Below are 25743 nucleotides of genomic sequence, written 5' to 3'. Positions count from 1 at the left end.
ATCTTATCGTGAAGTTCCATAAGTAGCTGCATGTAATTATCAAACCAATTAAATTTGCAATTTAACGATAAGTGTATTAAAAGATTGTAACAAAATTATATTTTTCTAGTTTTATGGGTGGTAAGGTACAGTAAACTTAATGTTTTCTACATATTTAATTGCAATTTTTGCTTCATAAATAAGCAATAAAGTTTTATTAAATGCAAAACTTTTAAATTGAATTTCTCTTAAATCAGTTTCTTTCATGCTTCATTGTAATTGTTTTAATTGACTTACTCAAGATTTTTATTGATTTATTGACTGTTCGCTGCTGAATTTTGATGACTCAATTATTATTTCCCATTATTTCATGTAGAATTTTGAAAATTTGACAATTCGCATGCAGAATTATTAATTGGACTAGAACAGTGGTGCACAATATTTTATTATTGGAACGAAACCGTATACGACATAACGGCGTAAATAAAGCCTTCCTTTACTTTAATGGTAGAGAGAGTATTCTGTATGGATCGCCAAAATGGAGGAGAAGGCTGTGATTTTCGTGCAGACCTACCTCCCCTGAAAATTAAAGTCACTATAACAAACATCAAATACGAAAGCACTTGATAAATGCTAAGTAAGTACAAAAATTAAAACAGAAAATTGAAAGTTAAAATGAATTTTATAATACTATAAAATGTATTTGAATTAAAAAGCTTAACTTCCATATTAAAAGCAATTACGAAATTATTGTCGCTTTATGTTCCATTACATTTTCTTTTCAATAAACTTATTTAGAATTTAAACTTGGCTTTAATAAAAATTTCTCACGACTTTTTTTTTTAATGAGCGATAAGACAAATTTTTATTGAAATTTTTTGCTTTTTGTATTGTACTGCCTACTCAATTTAGCGAGTGCTCGAGCCCAAAAAAAATGTTAATGTTCCATTTTCATCGCCATGTTTAAAAGTACCTAAACAACTGTCATTGTTTTATCGCAAAAAATTATTTTTTAACTCAAATATTTTGTCACATTTAGAAGCGTATAGATAAAAAATGCTGATCACGATTGTCAACTTATGTTGTGCTCGTTGTGGATATTAAAATATACACATAGAATTGAGAACTGCTGTCATTCACTTTGATACTTGTTCATTATATTAAGAAGAAAGGAAATTTTGAAATGGTAAATGAAACAATGAAAATTTTTCATAAGCATAAAATTTTATAAAAAAAAAAAATCTATTCATCTCGTTGTCATCATCTGTTTGTGGCAGACTTACTCACACATTAATTGTTAACGCACTGTTTTTTGTGAGATTTTTTTTTTTGAGCAGCTTAAGGGACTCTTTAAAAGCACTTTAAAATTCAGCGCATTTTCAAAAGCTGAAATGAAAATTATTAAGAAATACTAAGGCATCCTTTGCAATCATGATTACTTTTGAAGGAAAAAAGGCCTTTGCTGTCAGAACATATTAATATAATTGTGGAACAAGCAGAAAAATTATGGACAATAATTCCATCTTCTTTCTACGCAACGTTAAAAATATAAGAAGAAACACATTTGGCTTTCACAGGCATGCGTATCTAAAGAGCCACAAAAATTCCATTGATGCTTTTTCCGATGAAAACTTAGCTAACATCAAAACGGAATGTTTATTACCTAAAAATGTTGCATTAGGCAATCGAAAAAGGAAATTTATGAATTGAAATTGATATATTGTCGGGTAGAAAATTGGGGAAAAAAGAAATGCCTTTATTTTCACAAATGGTCACATTAAAATGACGTTTTCCGATAAGGTAATAATTTTTCTTTACAATAAATTCTATTTGACATATTTTTTTGATCATAAACTGAGCCTAATATAGTATTTCTATGAAAGCAAAGCTAATGATGACGTGGATTTGAAATTAGCTTTTTTCTTGGTTCTATTGAGATATTCAACTGTCATTTAATATTCAAATTATATTTGCAACTTATTGATTTTCCCCTTTCATAGTTGTTGACCCTTTCATATAAATATTTTAGTCTGTTTTCTAACTTCAAACAATAAACATCTATTTTAAATCCTTAAAAAAGTTCTTTAATTAAATTTACTTGTAAGTAAGTATTGCTATTTTATCTGCTTAATAGATTCATTACAAAGTTTTGGGTTTTAAAGCTAGTGAACGAAAACTTTAAAAGCACTTTAAGCCATTTCTTTCAAAACAATCATTAACTCCTTCCCTAGATATTTATTGCTATATTCGATTCCTTTTCATTTTATTTCTCCTATTAATAACCATTAATAGCGTTCATTATTACTATAACAATTCATTTTCTTTTCCACAAATGAATGAAAATCAACAAGAAGCAATACAATACGATGCAGGTAAAAGGAAAGAAAGAAAAAAAAAACTAAAAGAGTAACAAATCACTATATTGCCCTTTTAGGGCTTCTCCTAGTCACCATGAAGTAATAAAAATAAGAAGAGCACATATAATAAAATAATAAGAATGAAATGAAAAGAAGAGAAAAGGAAAGGAAATGGCACTTTATAGTCGTTTTTTTACTATTCTTGTTGCTATTTTCTTGCCTGTGCTGTTTTATTTATTTTCATGTTCAACATGTAAGGTCGAGAAATTGTAAAGGGAAAGGAAGAATGTAGAACATGAAACACAAAAAGATTTTATTTATTAAACAATAGACTTTGCGGTATGCAAATTTGAATAATAAAACTACTCTAATTTTACCATATTTTACATAATGTTCTTGTTGTAATACATTAATAATTGATATGATCGAACTAGTTTTTGACACAATTTCATTTCATCATGCATGTGCAAGTGTTTTCTAATAATTTCTTATCTTTCCTTACATCACGACTTTAAAGTGGATTTTATAATTTGCTCTTAAAACTCAATATCTATTATTCATTAAGTTATCTTGTTCGACTGTACATTTTACTGAATTTCTTCGACATTCCAGATGGAAAACTTGCATAATTTAGTGGAATATTTTATGAGAGTCGAAATGAAGACATCAATCAATCGAGTAATAAAAAATGTGCGATAATATTAATTACTCATAGCTTTCTAAATGGGCTAAATACATCGGAAAGAAGCACTTTTGACAACATGTGAACTTATTTATTGAAGTATTTCTAATGCCAATTAGGAGTTTAAAAGTCGATAAAAATATCATACAAATTTTTTATAGCTAGACTGGCAGTCAATCACCTCGAGAAAAATCAATTCAAATCTGAATATGTTAAAATATTAAAGTGAGAAATAAATTTTTATTGTTGAAGATATTTGTATTTTTTATGGCTACTGTGTGGTCAATAATTAAGAAATATCCGCAACATTGAGGATTTCAAGTCAATATTATGCTTGATTTTTTATTGTATTTTTCATGAAAATAATTATTAAATTTATGATATAATTGCTGAGGAAATAGTTTGAGATTTGTGCATCTCCTACGCATGAATTTCAAAAATAGTTTCATCTCCAATTCTTGGTAATAAACAAGAAAGTTTCCAACTCATCGTAAACTATACAGAAAGTTATAATAAATTAATTATCACTACAACAACAGGGAATCACCTGCTTGAGAATTTATGGATGTTATCATACACTTAAGTAAGTATATTGCTATATTTTTGGCAATAATCCCCAGCATCTAATAACAGAATCAGCGTCAAAAAAAAACATAAACCTTTTTCGCACAATATAAAAATTTTACAAGAAAATTGTTTTAGGCTTCAAAAAAATACTTTTTTGAATATTCTTTCTCTTAAGCTTGCCGACATCAAGATTTTTTTGTTTGAAAGAGAATAGATTGTGTAGATTTCTATGAATATGGCACTTAGTAAGCAATAAAAGCCAGACACACGTAGTGCCCTAAATCTCTTTTAAATTGTAAAAATAAACAACATGAGTAGAAAGAAAAATATAATGTACATCTAAGCAAAAAACACACAGAGTGTTCTGTGTGAAAGTATTCGAGGTATCGAAGTAACAAAGTGAAATGAGTAAGGGAGAGGAAACATTATAGGCAATGCATGTGTTGTTGCTGCTGTTGCTAATATTTGAAGGAAGCTTTGCAAAAAGGAATGAGCAAGAAAAGTGCCATAATGTCCTTAGAAAAATGGTAATGACATAAACTCAACTTAACTTACACCCACATACGTAATAATAAATATACATGTTGTTGTTATTGTTGTTGCCAGTGAAGTCATCTTACGATATTTATAAAGGAAAATAAAGAAGCAAAGTCTTCAAGAAGAGAATGGAAAAAGGGAAGCAAGAAATAAAAAATATATTATGCGTCTCATAAAGCCAGATGGTGAAAGATTACTTTATCATCGTTCCGATATATATTTCATAATCTTCCCTTCTTCCTTCCTTTATGCTATAGCTTTTTTTTATTGTACCTGTCTCTCAACTATACTGTCATACGATACAACTGAGCAACGAAGTGAATGTCGCGAAAAATTATTTTTTTTTTTTAAAGAAAATTTCTTTTACTATGTCAAGTGATTGATTTTTGTCATTAGAATGTGACTGCTGCGTAAAAAAAGCTCTTCCGTTATGCTATAAGTTAGAGAATGTATACACATATTTTTACGATATTGAATGTGTCAGAAGAAAATAAATTTTCTATATAGTCATATGTGGAACGAAAAAAAAAAACGCAAATACATCATTACTGTGTAACTCAAGTTTTCTAGAAAGTGAAGCAATGAATGGATACTTTTTTTTTGATTAATCTGCCATGTCATCACATGACGCGGATATTGTGCCTATTATGAAAATTATTAAGGATTTTTTTATCGATCTAATTTCTGGTTCGTGTTAAATCTATTACACAAAAATCTACATAAAGCCATAAATATGTTGTCATGATCTTAAAAGTTATGCCTCAAAATAAATATAAAAAAAATTTATTGACTTTCTCATCAACTTATTTTACTAGCAATCAATAGAACCGCATTTAAATTACGTAACTACTTGTTCCATCTTACTTTATCTTATTAGTCCCATCTGTCCTTATTTCCGTTATAATCATTCTGTTTAGGTAGACATAAATGTACATAACTATTTCAATAGCACATCATGGATATTAAGGCTACATATATTGTGGCTTATGGCAACTAAAAAAATTGTTAAAAGTTAGGGGTCGTTTACTAATTACGTAACGCGAAGAATTGTCTTTTTGACCCAAACCCTCCTGCTTTGTGACACGTGACACGTAATGTTGTTTGAAGCATAACAAAATCTCCTAAGGGAGGAAGCTCCTAACAGCGTTACGTAACAAATGAACGAACCGACCCTTAATGGAACTGAATAATAAAAATTGTGTTACTAATTTCATTTACAGAACACGTTATAGGACAAAAGATTGATTATTTGTTATTCATCAAAATGGAGCTCTGGCAGGAAAGTAAAAAAAGAACTTTCTGAATGAAATAAAAAGTTGTAGATTTAAATATGACACATAATGGTTTCTCATTTTTTATGCAAAATCCCTTTTTCCTTTTCCTGATGCCTTTATCTCATCCAAAACTATTATTATAATAGTTGTCACACAACATAATCCAGCACATATAACACTTCTCCTTATTCATGATCGATAAACGAATAAGTGGAAGAGAATTTTTCACAACCTCAATACCCAAAAAAAGTCTTTCTACTTACCAGCTCAAACTTGTCAAAGCTGTTGAAATAACGTTGACTGTTTGAATTTCGATGATAGTAATCCATTTTTTTCTATATTATTAAGTATAGATGATATAATACGTTGCAATGCGGAAGTGATTAATAATGCTGTCAAAAGAAAAATTTTTTTTATAAGTTTTTGACTGATGTCGATGTTTTTATGGCTCCTTATAGTTTTAGGTTTGATATTTTCTTTCGTATTTCGAGGTATTTTTAGCGAGATTCTTTTCTATTCATCCACTGACTTCCTCTTCTCATTCAACTTTCCATTATTTTAATATGCAAATTGAAGTTTCTGTGAAAAAAAAAAAGAAATAAAGAATGGAAGTATGATAAAAAAAAATATTCAAGATTCGGGATTTCGTCAAAAAACTTTTTAAGCTTCGATGAGAAAAGAAAAAAGTGTGGATGCATTTATTAGATATTTTCATGCAAAAATCTTCACTTAAACCGAAATGATTATAAACATTTGAAAGTTTTCCTAGTTTTGCATCTGTATGCATTTTGTTGTGAAAGTTTTTCTTTATTTTCATAACTCATGGATTTATTTTCAAAGATTTGTCTGTTTCAATTTCTTTCCTTATAAACTTCTTATACTTTTCTTCAATAATATACGTTGATAGCAGAGTTGGGATGCGCAAAAGATCGTCTGGCACAGCCAGAGCACGAAGTCGGCTCGAATTTTCTATGCTAAATTCGAGTCGATTTCGAGCTCTGATCATAGTTCGTTATCTGTTGACAGGGAGATTTATTAGGCTTATCGACAGATCATGTACTGTGACAGACGACGTATGTGACAGCTCACACCTGTGATAGACAGAATAAACTGACCTGTTGGCAGAGCATGACCTGAGGCAGACAAAAGAAACCTTCTTGTCAGCATGTAACGACCTGTGATAGATGAACTGTTTCAGTTGACCTGCCAGAGATTGCAACTCTGGTTGATAGACTTTGTTGATGAATTCTAAAACATAATTTCAGAAAAACAGCATTTTTCTGTCTTCAAGCGTTGATTTTACGTCAAAAAATGAATATATCCAAAAATTGATTGAAGTTAATTTGAATAAAAGCACATGTATGTCTCATTTGAATGACAGTAAATGAATTAACAAACATTATCTAATGACGAAAAATTCAATTTCATCGTTCAAAGTTTTGTGATGTGAGCAACGACACTGTGAATGATTTTCCATTTTTTGTAATCCCTACGAAGTGTTATATTTTTTAAATAAGAACTTGAATGTATAACGATCTGACATGCATATATTGCTTCTTGATATGTGTTAAAATAGACGATATTTTTTTGCATCTTAAATCTTCTACTTTAAGAGGGAAATAGACAGGGAAATATTGGAAGAACAGAATTATTGATTATAGAAGTACATAGTACAATAGTAACTGTAACTGAACATTATTCATGGCCGAGCGACACAAATTTAGAGCTTTTCAGGCTCCTATATAAATATAGGAAGCTTCCTATATTTGGCAGCCATATGCCATCCACATGGAGCAGACAGATCCGGACGGAACCTACTTCATTTGTGCCAATCGGGTCAGATACTTCAAAAATTTGATCTCAAATGCTTTTGCATGCAAAAAATTGTTAATGATACAGATTCTACTTGATGTTCATTGATAAAATGGAAACTATAGCGGGTTAATATATTTCTCGACAGATATAACCTTGTTCCTCCTCTTTTACATTTTGAAAAACAAACTTCAATGTTTGTGATATTCTCATAAGAACAAATAAAAAGCAGCAACAACAACAACAAACAAACAAAGCATAAAAGAGAGCATTGAAGAAAAGGAAAATTTTCAATTTTGCTCAAAAGCGCCCACAAAATTATTATGTACACAAGAAAAGAGCTCTTTGAACATTGAAATTATATGTAATAAGATGCTTTCTTTATTTTACTCGCATTTCCTTATTTCATTCTTTTTTCTTCCTCTTTCTTCATGTTTTTTAACATCATCCTAATCTTGTTTAAGCTTTTTCATCTTATTTGGGGGTGTAGCACTAAGGTCACATTGTAAAATTGATTCCTTTACGTCCATAAATGACTGTTCTTTTTTGATGAAAAATTTCGATTATTAATTTTGTAATAATTTGATGTTAAGTGTCCAATCCTGAATTTAATGCCTTTTTGTTTCTTCATGAGTTCATTCTTAAATGTTATAAGAAACAGAAGTTGAAAATTTTCTACTTTAGTTCTCCCTCATCTAACTTCAAACTTGATATACAACATATTTTTTGTAATACGTGCACCCACGTGCACATGTAAGATAAAGAAGTATATTTTTGTTCGTTGCCTTTGTTGACTTTTATGCGAAGATATTCAGCATTAAATGTAGAGTTCCGAAACACAATTTTAAAAGACATCCAAACTCATGAATCCCGAGTGGACAAAAATATGCTGTAGCTAGTTAAAGATAAGTTAACAGGACTGGGAATCTGGAAGATTGGCCTTTAAATGGAAAGCTTCTACAATTAACTGATTAACAAGACATTATTAAGGAGATTCAGATGAAGTATGGGTGGGAATTTTATGAATCTATGCCATAGAAACTGTCACTACTGGAACTGCAGCATAAGTTTGTAACACCGTCTTTGGTTGTAATCCACCAAAGAAGTTCAGGAGCTCTAAAAACTACATGGCACAGAACATGTGACAGAGCCAGCAACAGAGTTAGATGGAAAGCATTATGGTTTATAACCAAAGTTCCACATAGGAGCATGGTTACAGTAAATAAGCAAGTAAAGGCAAGTTAATGACTAGATCTAACGGGCTTTTGTCATGAACACACATTTGTCATTAGATAAAGTTTTCAATCACTTTCTGATGTAGAACATTGGCTTTAAAAGAATACGTCATAACTCCAGCAGAAAAGTAAAAATTTTTTTCCATTACTTCATGAATCATAAACCCGTAAATTCATGTACATTCTCCACAACAAAATTTTAAGTGGGCCAAAATCATCAAACCATAAAGTGGATGAAAAACCATCACAAAAAAAATCATCAAACCATGAAACACAATTTTTCATCAATTTACAAAAAATGTTTTTATCCCACTAGCTCATGTGGGGTAGCTTTTTAGTACATGTTACATTTAAAGCGAGAGAGAGAAAAAAACAAAGGGAAAAGCTTTCTAGCTCCGGTAAAATAAAAAACTTTTTATATCCCGCCTTCTGATGTAAAATTTTAGTTAGTTTCCTTGTTCATCTAAACATTATACAACCACAAAAACTCTTTTGTTGTTTTTGGTATAATTTTTGCCTTGAAACTTGAAATCATAAATATGAGAATTAAACAAAGTTATTATTTTTTCATATCCATATTTCATGTCCACGACTGTAATATATTTCAATTTTTGCAGGGATGTCACTTGAACATGGTCGTGATTTAATAAATTATCCATTGAACATAAAGTCCGCGTGTTATTGATCGAGGGACTTAGGCGCACTATTGCTCGGCGAAGCAAAAATTACATAAAAAATAACGGTCAAAATTATTTCGAAAATTAACTGTCAAAAAAGAACTCAAATTTTGGTCGAGGGGAAAATTTCCAAGGGGCTTTGCAAAAGTAGCAAAAAAATCATTGACCAAAGCATTTAGCAATAGTTTTAAGCTAGCAAACCAAGCAATAAAGCAGTAACTAGAAAGCACTAAGCTTCAAACCCGAGGTAATATCTCACGCCACTTATATATGCTACATTTAAATTCATTTAAATTCTCTATTCCACACATGATTCTTTTCAATGTAAAGTTCCGAGTAAATGAAAACATTTGGCCAAAATAATTAAACGAGATATTAAGTTTTTCTTTAAGCCATCAGGAGAGCTACAAAATGGCAAGGAAAATAATGAAAATTAAATTTTAGTGTGAGAACTTTTGTAACATGCAAAAAAAAAAATAATTCTATGTTTGTGTGACAAGATAAAACCAACAGCAAGCAAGAGAAAAGGGAGATGAGAAAAATTCAGCATTAAATGTTTCTGTTTCCATTTTAGCCTCGACTCCTTCCTCAAGGGAAAAGCGAAAAAAAAAACAGCAACAGCAGGAGCTATGAAAATAATCTGCAATGATGGAACGTGTGTCGCAGAGAATGTAATGAAGAAAGAAAGGAAGGAAGATGTAGAATAAAGAAGACGGAAAAAACTGTTTTTATAGACGAAAGAGAACGAAGTGTCGCTTACTTCTATTTTATTATTATTTTTCAACGTTTACGATGCCAGCTTAGCTCACTTTCTTTAGAGAAATATCAAGGATGATTATGAACATTTTTTCAGCAACATTCTTAAATTTTTGTTTATTTTGATGATGTTTTCTTTTTTAAATTAATAAAAATGTTATGCTAATTTCAGAGAATTCGAACCATAAACTTGTTTAGTAACACAACTTTTTGGGATCATAAGCTTTTGATGGAAGGTCTCATAACAGGAAAAAGTTATTCCAAATTTAATGAACACTAATTTGAATTTTTGTATCTCAACATCCATAAATTTTATTTTTAGGTGTGTACAGCATCACCTACATAATTTTTTTATGTCTATCAAGTCAATGGAATTTTTTCATCAAAATAGGTTCCAAGAAACGTGCTTTATTGGCAGACCATCGTGCAAATTATTCAGTTAGGCATCTATTAACTTCGAGGAAAATCTCATGACTTATTAAATTAGCAATGCAGACTCTTATCAGTCAAGTTGTGCTATATGGTTAAGAGTCATGGAATATGACTGCTGTAGACGAACATGCAATTGGTCTTTAAAAGGAGGATCCTTAGTCATCTTTGGACTCAAGAGAAAAAAATGTCACTATAAATACAGCAGTAACGGAATGTTTTATTAGAAGAATCAAAGAAATCTGACTTTATAGTTGGTAAAATAGCTCGTGAACGACTAATGAACTCTTGGAAGGAAGTTGTCGATAAGGACAGTATTGCAAATGATATCGGAAATTGACAGACGGAAGCCAGTGGTAGATTCAATTTAAGGCACCATCTGTGGAAGGCCATGGATCACAACTGAACTGTACGACCCGCGAAGTAAGTAAGTACATGCTGCAAAAAATTGTGTGTCAATATTTTCAAAAATTCTCCTTCCTTTCACTTTTGTAAGCTTTCAATCCAAATCTTAATTTTATTTTCTGTCGCTCTTTTTATCCATCCATTATTTTCTTATTCCACGACATGAATAAATCAAAATTACAGAAAAAATGTCACATGAAAAATAAGAACGGCAACAAAAAATTTCAATTTCGAAGGAAATAAGAGAAAAATGTCATATTTAATGTAACAGATTAATCAGAAAAAATGGATAAGGGATTGAAATTAGCGGAAAATTGACCTACATTTCATAATGCTGTCCTTGTCAGACATTCAATACAAGAGAGTGAGAAAGAGCGAGAGAGAGAAAAGAAGATAGAATGAAAATTCTCATTCAGCCTGCTGAAATTTTTTTGTACATGATCCAAGAAACTTTATCGTCATCGTATTAAGATGGGAATAAAAGAATGAAAATTTTAATTGAAATTTTTTTGGCATTAAGAGGATGGAAATGCCAGCTTTGTAAAGTCAAAATAATTATTGTAATACAAAAAGCGTTCCTGCTTTTCAATGCGATTATTTATGATTTAGTCATAATTATTTTACGATTTAAATGACGAATACTAAATGGAATTCCTGTGTAAGGCCCGAGCGACAGAAATGAATAAGGATTTACCACAGAACTTTTAAGGCTTCACTAAAACTCATTTATTAATAGCCGCTTCTGTTTGACGTCCATAAGGCTGCCAAAAATAGACGGTTCCTTCTTCATTTGTGTCACTCGGGAAGGAAACAGTCACAAAAACCAATAAAATATGAGTTTTCACAATTTCTTTCTAAAATCAATCTTTCAATTAATCCCCAACAGAAAGAGGGGTTCCTCTAATGCAATTAAATGCTCAAAACTTTTTTTGAAGGCAAGAAGATTTCACAGAAATTCGTAAATCTTTTGAGTGTGTGAAAAAAGAAGCTTTTAAAAAACGAAGAAATAAAATTAATGGAAACCTTACAGCCGTAATCTGAAAAAACTCATTTCTCATGTGTGTGCATTCGTGGCAATTAATTTGAAACTTTTGAAGCAAATAAGATTTTCGTATGTGATATTTACACAAAACAACCCGAGCGACACTAATGAAGAGGCTGCACTGTGGAGGACTTAAGGCATTAGCACTAAATGGAAGTCGCCTATATTTTCACATCAGTCATATGAATGCCATACGGAGACAGCCAAATGTATTTCACAGCTTCATGGCTAAAGAGCTCTATGAAGGATACTTCTGAATCTGTGTCGCTCGGACAGCATTTGATTAAGCCATAAAAAATCCCATTTGAAGAATTCAATCAATTACTAAATTAAAATGTTTTCTCAACAAAAACAAAAAAACAAAGCTTTAGGATGTCGACAGCTTTTAAATGAAAATATCACATACAAAATGAATAAAAATGTGACAAAAGACCTACAAGTGCTGAACAAGAATAATATGTAAGCCATTCAATCGAAAAAAAAATCAAATAAAAAGCTTAAAAAAATTTTCTTCAATAACTTCTCTGTCCATTCCATTATGCTATTACTTTAATATTATTGATTTTTCAGAATACTTTTTCAGTTACATTTCCAAAGCTATGCCATTTATGGACTTGAAATATGAATTATCATCTTTATTGTAATGGATATTGAACACATCTGAGAGTTGATTTTGAACACATTTTCTAAATGAGGTCATTTTGCGAGCCTCTCTCTCCTAAAATTTTAACACACAAAAAGAGGAGAAGGACATAACATGCATACATAATCCAACCATAAGGAATCGCATAACTTTACATAAATTTCAATTTCTCCTGCATACCATATGTGGATATTTTACATGAAACTCATATAGCTGAACTTTTTTCAGCATGACCTCTTGAATTGATCCTTCTTGAAAGATCCCATAGCGAGTGGTGTCGCTATTATCCGTATTAAATTCTTATTTTAATAAAAAGTTAGAATTTTGCAACTTTTGGGGCCAATTTTATAAGAAGTATTAAGGAAAGTATTCAGAATTTGAAATTAAAAAAATTGAAATTTTACAAACTTTTCCATCATAAATCCAAAGTTTAATGCACAAAAAAACTCATTTCGTTCACCTACAAAAATTATAATTTCATCATTAAAGCACTGTTGTCTGCACAGTTTATTGATTTTTTCATCATTTATCTTCTGTATTATGTGTGTGTTTGCCAAATGTGTGTGCCATTTTCCTTTTAAAAACACTTTTTTCCCTTTTTCTTTCCTCATTAAATAAAATTTTCTTTGCCAATTTAAATCAATAATATTTTTTTTTAACTCTTTTATACCTTCATTCAAGCTTTTGCTGCTTAATGTACACAATATTTTATATCATCTTAAAACACACTAATTTTGTTTCCCGTAAAAATTATCGATATGAAATTAAAAAATGCACATAGTTACGTTTCATCGCATTTTTCACTAGAAACCTGATAAATCATAAGCAATCGAATGATTTGATTATTTTATTTGGGTTGTATATTGACTTTAAAACTCGTTTATTACAACTTAAATATTTAATAAATAACTATTTTAAATAAATTATTTTTTTTTATTTTATTTTTTTATGTTTATTTTTGATTTCAACAAAATACGAAAAATTCTTAGCCCGATTATGCTACCCGCAAGACCCAAACACAACTGAAAAATTTTTTCAACGTTGCATTTTTTGCTACATTTTGGGAGAGAAAAAAAAGCTCTCAGTTCTACTTATACACTCAAATCACTAGTAAACTCGATTACAAATACTAATTTGATAGAACATGTGGACGAGAGAAATATGAGAATATACTTTTTTTCCATAATTTTAGATATTTTATGAACTTCAGCACAAGCTGCATAAGCTTTGGATTTTAAATTTAATTTATATGATTAAATATTCTCTGACAAATTTATTTGTTTTCTTCCCGAGACACACAAATGATGAATAATCCGCCATAAACTTTTGAAAGCTCTACTAAAGCTCCACTGGAAGATGCCTTCATTTGACACCCGTTCTTACTGACTTCCTTACTTACTTTGTTAACCTAATAGATCAATTGTGATACCTCTCAATAGAGGTCGATAATCCATATGACTGCCAGATAGATTTTATGGATTATCGACTGCCAGAATTAAATGATTGATACCAAATCAGTCCCGAGTGGTCTAAAAACGTTATAACTAGCTAAGGACAAGTTAAAGTTTACGTCGACTGGGGAGTAAAAGGCTATGTTGGAGCCCTAAAAGCTCTGTGCAAAGCTTTCTTAATTTGTGGTCAGGTGGCGGCCACATGACATTCAAAAAGCAATTTTTATGGCAGTTAACAAAAAATTGCCACTTGGCTGCCACAAAAAACGTGTGCAAATCGGTATCGTTTGTTCATTTATATTATATTTAACGACCTCCTGTTCAAAATTTAACTTCAGACACCCATCACCTTTAATCCCTCCTCTACATTAGATGTCGTAAATTCACGTAGATTTTTCATTAAATTTTCTAAAAATAGAAATCTTTAAAATTCCATTTGTTCCTTAAAATATACCAAAAATAATATAATTGTTGAATACAATTGAAACAAAAGCAAGAAGATTTCATTACAATTCATTAGTAAGTTGAGCTATTAATAAGTTCATTGACATATTTTTTCATTCATTATTTCTCTTTGGATTAAAATTCAATAAATTCTCTCATGTCTTTTTTTTATTTTATTTTATAAAAAAAAATTCATTAAAGAAGCTCCAAATGAGTCCTTTAAGGGAGGAAAGAGGGAGAAAAGTAGAAAATTCCATCACATGAATTTCGTGAGAGAAATTTCACTCATTTTTCTCACGTAAAAATTATCCGTCCATAACCTAGCAAATTGTTTTTCCCACAGACCTTAAAAGGGAAAGAGAAAAAATTTAAAAAGAAAATTGTTTTTCCACATGCACGTTTTCCCAGAGAAAAAAAGCATTAATTTGCGAGAGAATAACTTTACATTCGTACACAACCGAGATTTTCTTGGTACTGGTGAGAGAAAATTTTATCTCTATTACAAATACAACAGCAGGCAAAGTGAGATTCTATAGAAAAATTTCTCTTTCCCATTCAGATTTTCAGGATAATTGAAAATGAAGGAAATTGAATGATAAACACTCAATGGTTGCATTATCACTTGATTATTATGATGATTATATTTTAATCTTCATCTTTCGCTCATTTTCCTTCTCACTAAAGACATTTCACTCTCTTATTGGCATTTGAACATCTTTTGTGAATGTCCTTTTTGTTGCTGCTCTTCGATGCTTATTCATAAAATGTCAATGACAAGTATTTTTCTTTCCATTCATTTTTCAGCTCATTTATGATGATTTTATACCCTCTATAGTATCGTATACTTTTCTTGAATAAAAATGTCCTTTATCAGTTTTTCATTATTATTGTCAGCTTCTTGTCTATTCTCATTTTTATCATTCCTTTCCAAGACATAGGACATCATTGCATGCATTTTGTTCAAAAGTTATTTTTAATTACTCAGATTATTGAGAACCAGAAATGCGCTAGGACAACTCGTGGCTAGTTATTGTTAAACTAGTGAGGATTCGTCAGACCTCTGATATGACCAACAGAGGATCAGAATCGTCCCTTTTACTGCTTGTTGTCTACAAAGGAAGATTGTGAGCTGCTTTTCCACTAAATTTGATTCCTAAAAGGACAAATGATTTGATTTGTCCTGCCGAGTCTTGAAACTACAGGCACGGATTGGTATTACAATAATTAGGTACCGAAGTACTAAACCATTCCGTCAACGAGCCACTTCGACTCATCTGAAACATCATTTTATGTACTGAAATTTGGAATATGTAAATGCGCTATTGATGCTTCTTACTGTACTCTTTGATTTTTTTAAATAAAAAAAGTTTTTTATTTGTGATTCATTACCAATTACTTCCATTGATCAAATGTAAAATAAAATATGCTAGTTACTCTGATTTTGACATCAAAGATGATTGTGTGCATTATTATTTTGTGGCAAGTAGTAGATAATGTCTAGGCAGACAGTCTAGTGAAGTAGACGTATTTTTTTCTTGGAAAATATTATTACGATAAGGATTTATTTGGAATGGATTCTTGAAATCTTAAGTAGGCTTCTCACTTTTTACGTAACGCTCTTGGTAGGTTATTGCATTACACAATAAGTGAACGGCTCTGCACGTGATATTAACGAAAAAAATCTTTCCTGTTATTGCACATTAAAAGAAAAAAAAGAATGATTCCTTTAAGACAGTGTTTTCCAAACTGTATGCTGAAATATATTTGGAAATACCATAGAATGCATGTCGTGTAAGTTGAGCTGGTTCTGAGTAATTTCCCAAAACTTCCTATAGGATGGCTAATGATAATAAATATTTTAATTCAATTTACATTGACACGGTTGTAATAAATTTTTTGGGTACGGATCATTTATATTTGCCATTGTAAGTTTGTAATAAAGGTATGGTCATTCATTTATATGGACCAACGGTATTTTTATCCGAATGAAATGATTTGTTTTACAATATATTGAATTTTATGGTGATGAAAAAGCAAGTTCATTTTAAGAATGATATTCATAACACTTTGGATTTATACCCGAGCGACACAAATGAAGAAGGTTCCGCCACGGAACTTTAAAGGCTCCACTAAACCTCTTTTATTAACACCAAATGGGAGCCATCTAAATTTGACTTCCATATGGCTATGCTTCCTCTATATCGGGATCGGGAAGGTACTTTTTCTCCCGTAGATTTCAAGAAAGCATACATATACAAACTCCGCCGGAGCCTTCTACATTTGTGTCGTTCGGTCGATGGTGAAATTCAACAGATTCCTTCTTGTTTAAAATATTCAATTAAATTAACTTACATTTGTCAAAGAATTATATATTTAAGATTACGGAACTCTCAGAATTATTGAACTCATTATAATGCCCAGCACTGAAGCATTAAGATTTCAGTTTGATTTACAAATATTTACTCAATATTGTTATAAGTCATATTAAGAACACAGCATTTTAGTTTTTGCTGGACATTTTAAATTTGTTTTAAATCAAATAAATCTCAAATCATAACGTATGTTCAAAAATTTGATGCTCGAGTAGAAAAGCCTGCGATAAGTCTAGTTCAGTGCTAGGCAACCTATTATTTTGGCGACACACCTTCGTGGTAACTCTCAACTGAAACCGCATACGGTTCAAACTACTTTGGCTGTGACAAACAGGTTGCCCACTGTTGGTCTAGTTAGAAACTTGGCATTTCCATTTGGAATAATTTCATTAAAGGGTTTTTATTTACTAAAAAGCTGTTATAAATGACAAATATCAATTGACAATAAATCCTAAAATTAAACACCCACATTAAGTGCTACAGATTATATTTTTATGTATTGAATTGCATTATGATAGATAAATACAAACTTGAGATAGATTTATTATATTCAATATACCTACTTATCAAGAAGATCAATTTTTCAATCAATTTCTAATGTCCGAAAGCTTTCAATTTCATTATCGTTATGCTTCTTGACGTATTCCATATCAATGTTTATAGCATCAGTTGCTTGAAGTCTCGATTGATAATTTTCTGCAATTTTCTTGAATTCTTCCATCATTTCCTTTATTGGCACTTGACCTCCATACTCACTCGGTAAGATTTTCTTGTCAATATGATTCTCCAATTGAATATCATCACTATAGAAATATCCACGATCTCTGAGTTTCTTGCTTAATAAACCTTTAACAAATTCTAAAAGTTTCGCAATAAAACTTGGCAAATTAATTAAAATTCCTCTTTTTTGACGTCCAGGCAAAGCATTTTGTACACAATTTAGATAATTCTTGACATCAAATAATGGAAATAATGATATGTAGTCTGAATGAATATCTTTATGATCAAAAATATAGCTAAATCCAGCGATTTGTGTCTCTTCTTCTTCCAACAATGTTAAAATCACAAAATTCAACATTCTAACAACATCATCGAATGTGTATTTTTTCGTATCAATCTGGCTTCCACGAACCATAATCACACGACAGCCGTTTTCGTCACGTTCTTTGAGTGGAAAAATGTAAGCATTTTCGAAAAGCTCTCTCATTTTATTATCATTGAGGGTAAGATTTCTGAACCATTGAGGGTATTGCTGTGAGCGTATCAAGAAATTTTCCAACATTTTGAAAGCTGCAGCATTCGTATACTTCTTCACACGAAGAAAACGAAGAAGGAAGCTGTCATCTTAAATGAAAATAAATTTGCAATTGAAAAAATTGTTAAAATAATTTTGAATTTTTATCAAGGCGTGGAAACTCCCAAAAATCCCATGCTATTTTCTATATCTTTACTACAGTTGATGTATAGCTTAGGGATATTCAAAAAGATTTGAAAAATCATGTCATGAAGTTCTGGGAATATTTTAGGATATTTTGGGATTTTTGGATGTTTCCATGCCTTGATTTGTTGACATAGACATAGGCCTAGACATAGACATAGATAAATACATAGACTTCACGTAGACCGCTTAATACAATCGTTTTTCATGTTGCAATTTGAAGGTATTTTTGTGAATATTGACAGTATTGAGGATATATCTCAGTGGTGGACAACCTGTGTGTCGCTAATTTTTTTAGATACGTTATAAATAGTATGCACTATGACGTTTCGGTCGAGGCTTATCACTAATGTGTGTCGCGAAATATAAAAGATTGCCCAACCCCGCTATATCTGATTGATAGACAATAATCATAAAAACATTCCAAATGTCATGAGAAATGTATTTTTTGAACAAATCAAAACATAAGCATCAGTCTATGTGTCTAGGTACTCCAAATATGTCAACAAAAACACAAATACTACAACAATGACAGTATCTAATTACCTGTACGACAATATTGAATGTGACCTTGCTTAGAAATCCACTCACGAAATTGTTCAAGTGCTTGCTGTTTTCTTGAATCATCTTCCCGCAATTCATTCAAAGCTTTCTGTATGAATTTTTCACTTAGTTGAGCATTTGTTTCACTCATAGCTTTAATATGATTCGTTTTGCACAAATTTCTTTTTAAATTTATTAGTAAATTAGGTATTTAATCTAGATCTAGTTTTTATGTTAATTCTCACACTTTTTATTTTCCTAACTAGATTGTATTAAGTTCGTAGAAGTAATTAATAATCACATCAAAAGTGTCAACAGTCTACACTAAAGTCTCTTGGAAATTCGTAATTGTATATTTGTTTATCTTATCGTAGCGACGAGTAACGAATGACTGACTGAGTGGGTTTACTAACAAACCTTATTTAAGTGTTTCTAAATCAGATTTTTTTTGTACAGTTTAATTGATGAGCTTTTAACTGATGTACTTTAGCTCCCATGCTCACTGAAAATAATATTGTATCGGTTAAATAATTAACATTTATATTCACACGGGAATTTATAATGCAAATCATCAAAGCGGAGATCGTTGTAATTATTTTTGATAATAACAAAATACTATGACATGTTGAATATGTAGCACAAATCGGATAGTCGATCATACTCTAAATTGTTCCGATTTAAACCGAATCCGACATCATGCCAGTCGTCATTATTTTTCAATACATTCACATTTAATTTTAGTAGCCAAAAATCTTCAGCATGCATAACAGATATGCTACATCAATTCATGTGACGATTTGGGGAAATACATTGACGTAGTCAACAAAAAACATAAAATTTAGACAGCGTGTAAAATGACGCATATTTACTGATTAGTCATTTGAGATTATCCACTTGACAACTTACTGTAGACATGGCATAATAATTATCGTAACTCTTACGTAATTGTTTTACCGGTCAATTCAATGAGAAGCAAATTTTTTGTTTGTTTTTTTTCGGAACAACTTAAAATCAAGTTAATATTATTATTTGTATCAAAAACTTGTACTTATGAAGTGGCATTGAATAAAAATAGAAGTTCATTTTTTGTGGATCACCAATTGATCTATACGTCAAGCGAATTAAATACGTAAGTAAGTCATGTATATTGGCGCCCACAGAATGCACCAGTATTTAGAGTGACAGTATCAGACTTTGTGAATGGTATAAGATCTTGAAGAAGTCCAAATAATTCGTGAATTGGACTCTAACTTTTTTTCAAACTTAATCCAAAGTTTTGAGTGCTTACCTTAATAATTTCTGGCGCTCCTGTTCGAATCTGTAAAGTATTGCCATAAAAGCAGCAGAATTATTTGAAGAATAAAGTAATTAAAAATTTTATTTGATAATTAAATCACAATTATGTACTTAATGATCTAATATTACTCACTAAGCCTTACTTTAAATACATTTCGAATGAGCACTTAATAAAATAAATAATAATAATTAAAGTACATTGACTATAAGATTCCTTATTAACACGTGTGGCTGAACAAGCAATATCTTAGTTTTCTAATATCAACTTAATGTGACATGATGAATTCTAAAGTTATTTCTCAACGTATAAAAATGAAAACTTATTGAGACCATAAAGGTTAGAAGTGATCCATATTTTAGGATGATTTCTACGTTATCTACTATTACTGTTGACAAATAAAGCTTAAATTTAAATTCTTCAGGTATTACATCTGATGTAGTTTCTACCCATGCTAACGGAAGTATTAATTCATTTGGATAATTGCTATAATAGTGTTTATGATGAGAAAGCTTTAGATTAAGCTGCATACGAGAAGTTCCTAAGACTGGCATTGAAAATCTTGGATGTAAGTATGCATAAGAATTATGAATTGATTTGTTAGGAACAAGGCCCTCAAAATGATGAAATAATCTCTCATCTCCTTCCATAAAATGTGGATGAGAGGCGTAAATTGGCGGAGATCCATCAATGCAATCCGATACATCTAGCACTCCATTTATATGCTCTTGCTGAACACTTTTTAATTCGCAGTAATATTTATTTGTAATTTGATCACTTGGCTTTCCGAATGTATTTTCTGGAGCAGTGTAATAGTAACTGGGAATGTTTTCGTAAACTACTTCCTGTGAAATGATAATATGAGATTATATTTCTAGGACATGAAGAAAATTTTACTTACTTCTTTACTGTATTCTAGTGGCAATGATCTGCAAAGCTCTGGCAAAAAAACTGCAGTATTTTGTTTATTTCTAATTAGGTTCGGGCCATTGAATATCCCATCATATCCAGATATTCTAGAAATATATAAACATTTTAAAAGATCTTTAAATGGAACCAATAATTTAATTAATTAATGAGGATTGAATGAACATGTTAATTTGAAATAATTATAACTAAGTATTTCCGATTCTTTTATATCCGTTAAATGTGCAAAACTAAAGATTAATACTCACTCATTGCATTCATCGGTTTTCCATATATCTAGCTTAGTCTTTCCACCAAAGTCAAGAACCTCTCCAATGGTGTCAGTATTTTTCAACCCAGAATTAGTTGTTACACTTTTCTTTGAGATTCCTCTTCTTGGTGCCAATATTCCAACATCTTCTGGTGTAAAGTCCCATTTAATTTTACTAATTAAATCCATGAATTTATCTCGATATCCAAAAAAGTAATCTTTAATTCTAATGTTTTGAAATTCTTCTGGTTTTGTTAATGATAAAAGTGTATTGAATCCGACTTTTGAGAAGAATGATAATTTTGCTACATTGGGTATAGCGCTAATAAATGGAATATTTGGTGCAATAATTGTGTCATTTTCCGTGCATGATCCTGACATTTCTGGAATGAATCTATGGGTTCGATTTTCCTATTAAAATATTTTTTAATCATCAGTAAATCAAGCAACAAATGATTTAATTTAAAATAAAAGTCTAAGACAGTGGTGGGCAACCTTTTATTTTTAACAACACACTTGGTTGTAAGCTTTGACCAAAACCGCACACGGCAACAGGTTCATGGAATATTTAAAAAAATTTAGCGACACTCAGGTTGTCCACCACTTGTCTAACAGCTGTACTTACATAATAGGTAATCGTATCTCCATTGTATTGTACGTTGATCTTCTGTAATTGTTCTTCATACACATATGGACCGACTTCTTCAATTCTAATTTTCTTATCAGCACCTGACACAAACTCTTCAATATTTGTATAATTGAACACATGAACTTTTATGATAGGTGAGAACGGTGGATTTAAATACCAATCAAGCATCTCTGAATTATTCCGAAGAACTATTTTCTAAATATAATAAAAGATAAGACAAGATTAAGGATTGAAATAATTTTGCATAATAAGCACATCATTTGAGTTCATATTAATTAGTTTGAATAATCATTAATCATCACTGATGCAAATTTCTTAGGTATTTTAAAATAAGTTCCGTGATAATGCTGACCTTCCTCAAGAAATGCGATAATGAATTTTATAAACAAACCGAGTTTTGTTTTCAATAAATTCCACAAACGACTCATTTGTAATCAATTTGTGTCAATTATTTTATTTATTTTCACTTTCATTTCTAGAATCTTTTTAAACCAGATATTGAGAACGAAACTTGTTAAAAGAATCGAACGAATTTTCAAAGCACACTTTGCAACTGACATGTTCATGATTTAAATGATGTTAACAACCCGAGCGACACAAATGAAGAAGGCTCCACGGAGCATTCTAGGCTCCACCAAACATCATTTATTAACACCAAATGGAAGCCGCCTAAATTTAGCAGCCATATGGACGCCAAACGAAAAGTTTGAAGTTCCGTGACGGAGCCTTCTTCATTTGTGTCACTCGGGTAATTATATTAATTTAACTTATGCTCATACATACCTGAATTATTATTTGATTGTACACATCAGTAAACCAAAAAAGAATCATCATTACAAATGACAGGAGTGAAACTAAACAGTTTAAAAGCAACCGTACGCCTGGAAAAAATAACATTTGAATTTGTCAAGAGTTTTTATTTTAACCAAACTTTATAATTAATGTTAGTGACTGTATAATTATTACATGAGAAAATAACACTTCAAAAGTGAGTAATAGAGTTCACAGAGTTCCCATTGTTTAAATCAGATTTACAACCCCCAACCCTCTTCTGAACGTAATAATTGAACGATTCCTAATAACAGAGATTAATGCAATTTAAAGTCCCGAGCGACACAAATACTTATAAAAGCTTCCATACACATTTACTACTAACGCCAAATGGACTTCATTATTTCAAATGTCTGGCAAATATTTTCGTAACGGAGCATAAAGAGTCGTGACGAAGACTTTTTCATTTATGATGTTTGGGTATGATTTATGCAGATCGAGATTCCATTTAATTTCCAAACAAAACTTGAAGAAAACAATACATTTCAATATTTTAGTTCCAATAGGTAATTCAACTTTTATAGTTCCGAGAAAAATTATTAATCACGAAAACTTTAGTGTCATTTCACCACGATTTTACTGTTCAAGGAACTTAAAAAAATGCTGGGTATTTTTTGACTTGATAAAATATGACACAATTTAAATGAGACATGTATTAGTCATGTCTTTCTCAGTTTGAGCCCATTTAAAGCTCTTTTTGATTTGGTCCTTTAAAATATTGCATCTACTTCTCACGATCAATTTGGAAGCTTTATTAATTAAATTTAGTTTAAGCACTCATAAGATTATTTTAATAAAAATACACAAACACCAAATTTTTTCGAGTATACGACTAACTATAAATAGTTGTTTTTATTTCACCGAATTCCAGCGTCTCGTCAGGTGTTTTTATTTGCAAATTTCGCAAGTCAACTTTTGTACAGGCCTACTTTATAAGTTCATTAACTTGTCATCCGCTTATCAATGAGAGATGAGTAAAAACCCGTGAGTGCATAAGTTCGCATAAGTCATTTGCGTAGTCGTGCGCTACATTTTTTATACATAACATGTCGTGAACGTAAACAAAAATGAAAACACTCACTATAATTGGTAGTCAATACCTTGAATCATATTTTAAAAATTTACAAGCTTATTCAATAAGCCTTATTGTCTGTGATTTAATTCAATTTTTACTTTGAATTTCATTATAATTTTAAAATTTGCTGCGTACTAACACGGTATGGAACATATGTCATGCTCAGTTACTTTGTTAATATTTATACATATGTCTTGTATGTATAAACCTTTCAAATAACCTTTGAGGAAGTAACACATCAAATTTTAGGTATTTGGAACTTACTTAAATTTTTATTCTCACAATAATTTTCATTTTCGTCTTTTTTATTATTAAAAAAGAATATTTTTGATTTTTTTAGTAACGGTTTACACGTTTCTGATATCGATAAACTCCTTGCTGTATCTTGAATTTTTTTATTTTCCATCGTCACACCAAACTTGACCGCTCGCGACTAGTGTAATGTAAGAACTAAATCTTTTTCGTACGAATGATGAGGAATAAATTGAAAATATTGTGATTCCTGGATAATAGCGCCTCCGTTTTTCTCTTTTCGTAACACAATGATAACCATTGAGGTATGGTTGTAATAAACATATGATAAAATGAATGTTACTCACTAAGATATATAGTTCCGAAATTATTTATATCTCATTTAAATATGTGACAGGTTTTTTTAAAAACACTATTTTTGTACAATAACAATGCATTAATATATTTTAAGAGTTCAAGCAGCAGCTTTTCTCACATATTAATAACGTTTTGCTTTCTTCCAACTCTGCACAGTTTCATGGTCCAGGGTATACCAATGCAATGTTCCTAGCCACGATTTGTGTGTCGCGAATACACAAACCGAGTTCATGTGTCTAGAAACAGCGAAAAAGCACTTGATTCCGATTAGAATTTCCGTGATATCAAAACCGGGTCGTTAGAGTGTTTTGCCGACACTCAAACCACTGCTGCTTTTTTGCTGCCTGTGAAAATGACACGGCCTAATACTGAAAAATAAAATTGAGTGACACTTTTTATGAATGTTCCTCCCTTTATTTGATATTACTAATTTTTGGCATGCTTTAATGATTAAGTGGTTTTTTCTCCTTTGTATGATTACTGTAAAAATATTTCAAGTGCCTGATCTTACATTTTTATTCAATAATTAGTGGGAATTTTAATTTAAAATTGGAGTTTTGAATTTAGATTCGATATTGCTTTAATTTAATTTTTACGGTAAAATTAATCGTGTCCAGAATAAATTACAGTAAATTGGACGATAAATATTGTGAACCATGTCCTGACTTAGATTATGCCTGAAGCTAATTATCTCTTTCCTTGTGCATTACTGTCTCTATCAATAGTCTCTTTACAATACTTCCTATGTACTTCATTTGTGTCACTCGGGTTAACTATAGAATGGGACAGAACATTATTTGTAAATATGCAAATTTACTGATTGCATTATAAAGCTTCATGCTTGATAATATTATTTGTGCTCATTATAATGTATTTTGTGTTCATTTAGAAAACGGTCAATGAGATTTATTTTAATAATTTCATTTACGGACGAATCCATATTTCAATTTACATCATACAATTCAACTGTGGGTGATGCACATATGAAATTAAAAGATCCTTCAGTTACATTATTTAATTCTATTCTAAAGGAGAGCTATTTAGAGAATATATAAATTATATTCAATGTTCCTCATTAAGATTTTACTGTCTAGAATTTAAGCACGCAACATGTTGCTGAAGAACATTTAATTGAATTTGATTTTACCCCTTTTAACAAGTCAAACTGATTTTTAAGTGCAAGGCTTGCAGACATTGAAAACTTGTTGTGTTATCATTGATTGCTTCCATTAAGACAAAGATAGGAAAAATACATCGTGATGTTAATTGATAAGCCCAAGCTGCATAAATGAAGAATGATGAAGGAAGCCTTAAAAGCTTCGTGGCGGAACCTTCTTTATTTGTGTCGCTCGGAAAGACATTTGCAGTTGCTGTGAATTACTTGAAGGACACAAAAAATGGTAAACGAAAGGAAAAAAAAAGCTTACGGAATAACATGCAATAATCAATTAAGGCACAGATTAAA

At 30.7% G+C, this 25743-nt stretch overlaps 3 protein-coding genes across 4 annotated transcripts in view; all 3 read right to left on the bottom strand.

The window, feature by feature from the left end:
- LOC139090747 (facilitated trehalose transporter Tret1-like) overlaps window positions 1-13168 on the bottom strand; it is a 76939-nt gene extending 63771 nt beyond the window's left edge. The window contains exons 1-2 of the mRNA XM_070640550.1: window positions 13066-13168; window positions 5660-5975 (exon numbers count right to left, since the gene is read on the bottom strand). Coding sequence (XP_070496651.1) covers window positions 5660-5725 — 66 coding nt within the window. The 5' untranslated portion in view covers window positions 5726-5975; window positions 13066-13168. The remainder of the gene's footprint in view (window positions 1-5659; window positions 5976-13065) is intronic.
- Window positions 13169-17132: 3964 nt separating this feature from the next.
- LOC139090827 (retinaldehyde-binding protein 1-like) lies at window positions 17133-19043 on the bottom strand. The gene is made up of 2 exons (XM_070640660.1): window positions 18647-19043; window positions 17133-18006 (listed from the first exon to the last, which is right to left on the bottom strand). The coding sequence occupies exons 1-2, from the start codon at window positions 18792-18794 to the stop codon at window positions 17246-17248; spliced, it is 909 nt and encodes a 302-aa protein (XP_070496761.1). The 5' UTR covers window positions 18795-19043; the 3' UTR covers window positions 17133-17245.
- Window positions 19044-20108: 1065 nt separating this feature from the next.
- Window positions 20109-23961, bottom strand: LOC139090826 (scavenger receptor class B member 1-like). 2 transcript variants are annotated; one of them, XM_070640659.1, is made up of 5 exons: window positions 23934-23961; window positions 21740-21958; window positions 21113-21525; window positions 20839-20953; window positions 20109-20782 (listed from the first exon to the last, which is right to left on the bottom strand). In XM_070640659.1, the coding sequence occupies exons 2-5, from the start codon at window positions 21929-21931 to the stop codon at window positions 20201-20203; spliced, it is 1302 nt and encodes a 433-aa protein (XP_070496760.1). In that variant the 5' UTR covers window positions 21932-21958; window positions 23934-23961; the 3' UTR covers window positions 20109-20200. The 2 variants fall into 2 exon arrangements, with proteins under 2 accessions (XP_070496760.1, XP_070496759.1); XM_070640658.1 differs by lacking the exon at window positions 23934-23961 and adding an exon at window positions 22547-22638.
- Between the last annotated feature and the right edge of the window lie 1782 nt (window positions 23962-25743).

The sequence above is a fragment of the Chironomus tepperi genome, unplaced genomic scaffold (genome assembly GCF_022539635.2).
Source record: "Chironomus tepperi strain 1889 unplaced genomic scaffold, CSIRO-AGI_Ctep_v1 contig_219, whole genome shotgun sequence".
In the NCBI taxonomy this organism is placed as follows: domain Eukaryota; kingdom Metazoa; phylum Arthropoda; class Insecta; order Diptera; family Chironomidae; genus Chironomus; species Chironomus tepperi.
Note: the sequence above shows the minus strand (reverse complement) of the source record. Positions and strands in the feature narration are given on the sequence as shown.